Source organism: Sander vitreus, unplaced genomic scaffold (assembly GCF_031162955.1).
Source record: "Sander vitreus isolate 19-12246 unplaced genomic scaffold, sanVit1 ctg457_0, whole genome shotgun sequence".
NCBI classification, from domain to species: Eukaryota; Metazoa; Chordata; class Actinopteri; order Perciformes; family Percidae; genus Sander; species Sander vitreus.
Window position 1 is genome coordinate 45,001 of NW_027595567.1, and position 2,866 is coordinate 47,866.

Sequence of the window (2,866 nt, forward strand, 5' to 3'; positions counted from 1 at the left end):
CGGCTGCAGCCAGAAACAGCAACAGCTAACGTGAGACTGTTGGTATACTAGACCTGTTCACACTGCCAGACCTGTTCACACTGCCAGACCTGTTCACACTCCCAGACCTGTTCACACTCCCAGACCCTGTTAATACTCACAGACCCTGTTCACACTGCCAGACCTGTTAATACTCCCAGACCCTGTTCACACTCCCAGACCCTGTTCACACTCCCAGACCTTGTTCACACTCCCCGACCCTTGTTCACACTCCCCGACCTTGTTCACACTCCCAGACCTTGTTCACACTCCCCGACCTTGTTCACACTCCCAGACCTTGTTAATACTCCCAGACCTGTTAATACTCCCAGACCCTGTTCACACTCCCAGACCCTGTTCACACTCCCAGACCTGTTAATACTCCAGACCTTGTTCATACTCCCAGACCTGTTAATACTCCAGACCTTGTTCATACTCCCAGACCTGTTAATACTCCCAGACCCTGTTCACACTCCCAGACCCTGTTCACACTCCCAGACCTGTTCACACTCCGACCTGTTCACACTCCCCGACCTGTTCACACTCCGACCTGTTCACACTCCCCGACCTGTTCACACTCCCAGACCCTGTTCACACTCCCAGACCCTGTTCACACTCCCAGACCCTGTTCACACTCCCAGACCTGTTAATACTCCCAGACCTTGTTCATACTCCCAGACCCTGTTCACACTCCCAGACCCTGTTCCCACTCCCAGACCCTGTTCACACTCCCAGACCCTGTTCACACTCCAGACCTGTTCACACTGCCAGACCTGTTCACACTCCCAGACCTGTTCACACTGCCAGACCTGTTCACACTCCCAGACCTGTTCACACTCCCAGACCTGTTAATACTCCCAGACCTTGTTCATACTCCCAGACCCTGTTCACACTCCCAGACCTGTTAATACTCCCAGACCTGTTCACACTCCCAGACCCTGTTCACACTCCCAGACCCTGTTCACACTCCCAGACCCTGTTCACACTCCCAGACCCTGTTCACACTCCCAGACCTTGTTCATACTCCCAGACCCTGTTCACACTCCCAGACCTGTTCACACTCCCAGACCTTGTTCATACTCCCAGACCTGTTAATACTCCAGACCTTGTTCATACTCCCAGACCCTGTTCACACTCCCAGACCTGTTAATGCTCACAGACCTTGTTCACACTCCCAGACCCTGTTCACACTCCCAGACCTGTTAATACTCACAGACCTGTTAATGCTCCCAGACCCTGTTCACACTCCCAGACCTGTTCACACTCCCAGACCCTGTTCACACTCCCAGACCCTGTTCACACTCCCCGACCTTGTTCACACTCCCCGACCTGTTCACACTCCCAGACCTTGTTCACACTCCCAGACCTTGTTCACACTCCCCGACCTTGTTCACACTCCCCGACCCTGTCCAGACCCTGTTCACACTCCCAGACCCTGTTCACACTCCCAGACCCTGTTCACACTCCCAGACCCTGTTCACACTCCCAGCCCCTGTTCACACTCTCAGCCCCTGTTCACACTCCCAGACCCTGTTCACACTCCCAGACCCTGTTCACACTCCCAGCCCCTGTTCACACTCTCAGCCCCTGTTCACACTCCCAGACCTTGTTCACACTCCCAGACCTGTTCACACTCCCAGACCTGTTCACACTCCCAGACCATGTGCAGGAAAGTTCCAGCTTGTTCAGGTTGACAGAACGTGCAGTAGGAAGTAGGAATGACTTCAGAGACGTATCTCCTCTGAGGAGTCCAATATGTCCTATGACATATGTTGAAGTGGATCTGCTGGTGATTTGGGTTCTTGGAACAATGGGAAATGTCCCAAACTGTCTCCCAATTAATTACGTTCCCCTCCAGGCTCAGCTCTCGCTCCCATTTCTTCACTATTGGGAGTTCTCCTACAGATACTTGCATCAGTTTAGCATAAATCCTGGACACTAATCCTCTCACAGGAGAATCAACAAGCCATTTAATGACTGGGTGGGTCTCAGGACTGTTCCCCCATGGTACTCCATAACATTTTAGGGCTGGTCTTAAGCAAAGATAAAGGAAGAAGGGTGTCCTAGGGACCTCAAAGCTAGCTCTCAGGTCTTCAAGACGTAACATACCTTCATCATTGAATAACTGGTTTACAGTAGAACACCTCAGTCACTCCACTGCTTATAACCAAAAGACATTACGTGTATGTTGTGCCAAACTGTGTGTGTATGTGTTGTGTGTGTTGTTGGTGGTGGTGATGATGATGTTGTGTTGTTGTGTTGTCTCCAGAGGAGCAGGAGGCTCTGAGGAAGGAGACCCGTCTGCTGCTCGGACTCTGTTTGGACTCTCGGGCTCGGTACCGAGCGTCCTCGCTGCAGCTGGAGCAGGCGGGACGGGACTACCAGAAGGCCCTGGACATCTGCCGCTCAGAGCAGGGAGACACACACCCACAGGTAGACAGGCAGGGAGACACACACCCACAGGTAGACAGGCAGGGAGACAGACAGGCGGGACGGGACTACCAGAAGGCCCTGGACATCTGCCGCTCAGAGCAGGGAGACACACACCCACAGGTAGACAGGCAGGGAGACAGGGAGACAGACAGGGAGACAAACACCCACAGGGAGACAGACAGACAGGTGGGACGGGACTACCAGAAGGCCCTGGACATCTGCCGCTTAGAGCAGGGAGACACACACCCACAGGTAGACAGGGAGACACACACCCACAGGTAGACAGACAGGGAGACAGACAGGCGGGATGGGACTACCAGAAGGCCCTGGACATCTGCCGCTCAGAGCAGGGAGACACACACCCACAGGTAGACAGACAAGTAGACAGGGAGACAGACAGGGAGACAAACACCCC

General features: G+C 53.6%; 1 protein-coding gene across 1 annotated transcript in view; it reads left to right on the forward strand.

Annotated features, from left to right (window-relative positions):
- Nucleotides 1–2,729, forward strand: part of ttc19 (tetratricopeptide repeat domain 19) — a gene marked incomplete at its 3' end in the record, with an annotated part of 11,827 nt that extends 9,098 nt beyond the window's left edge. The window contains exon 9 of the mRNA XM_078245321.1: nt 2,288–2,729. Coding sequence (XP_078101447.1) covers nt 2,288–2,729 — 442 coding nt within the window. The remainder of the gene's footprint in view (nt 1–2,287) is intronic.
- Nucleotides 2,730–2,866: the final 137 nt, after the last annotated feature.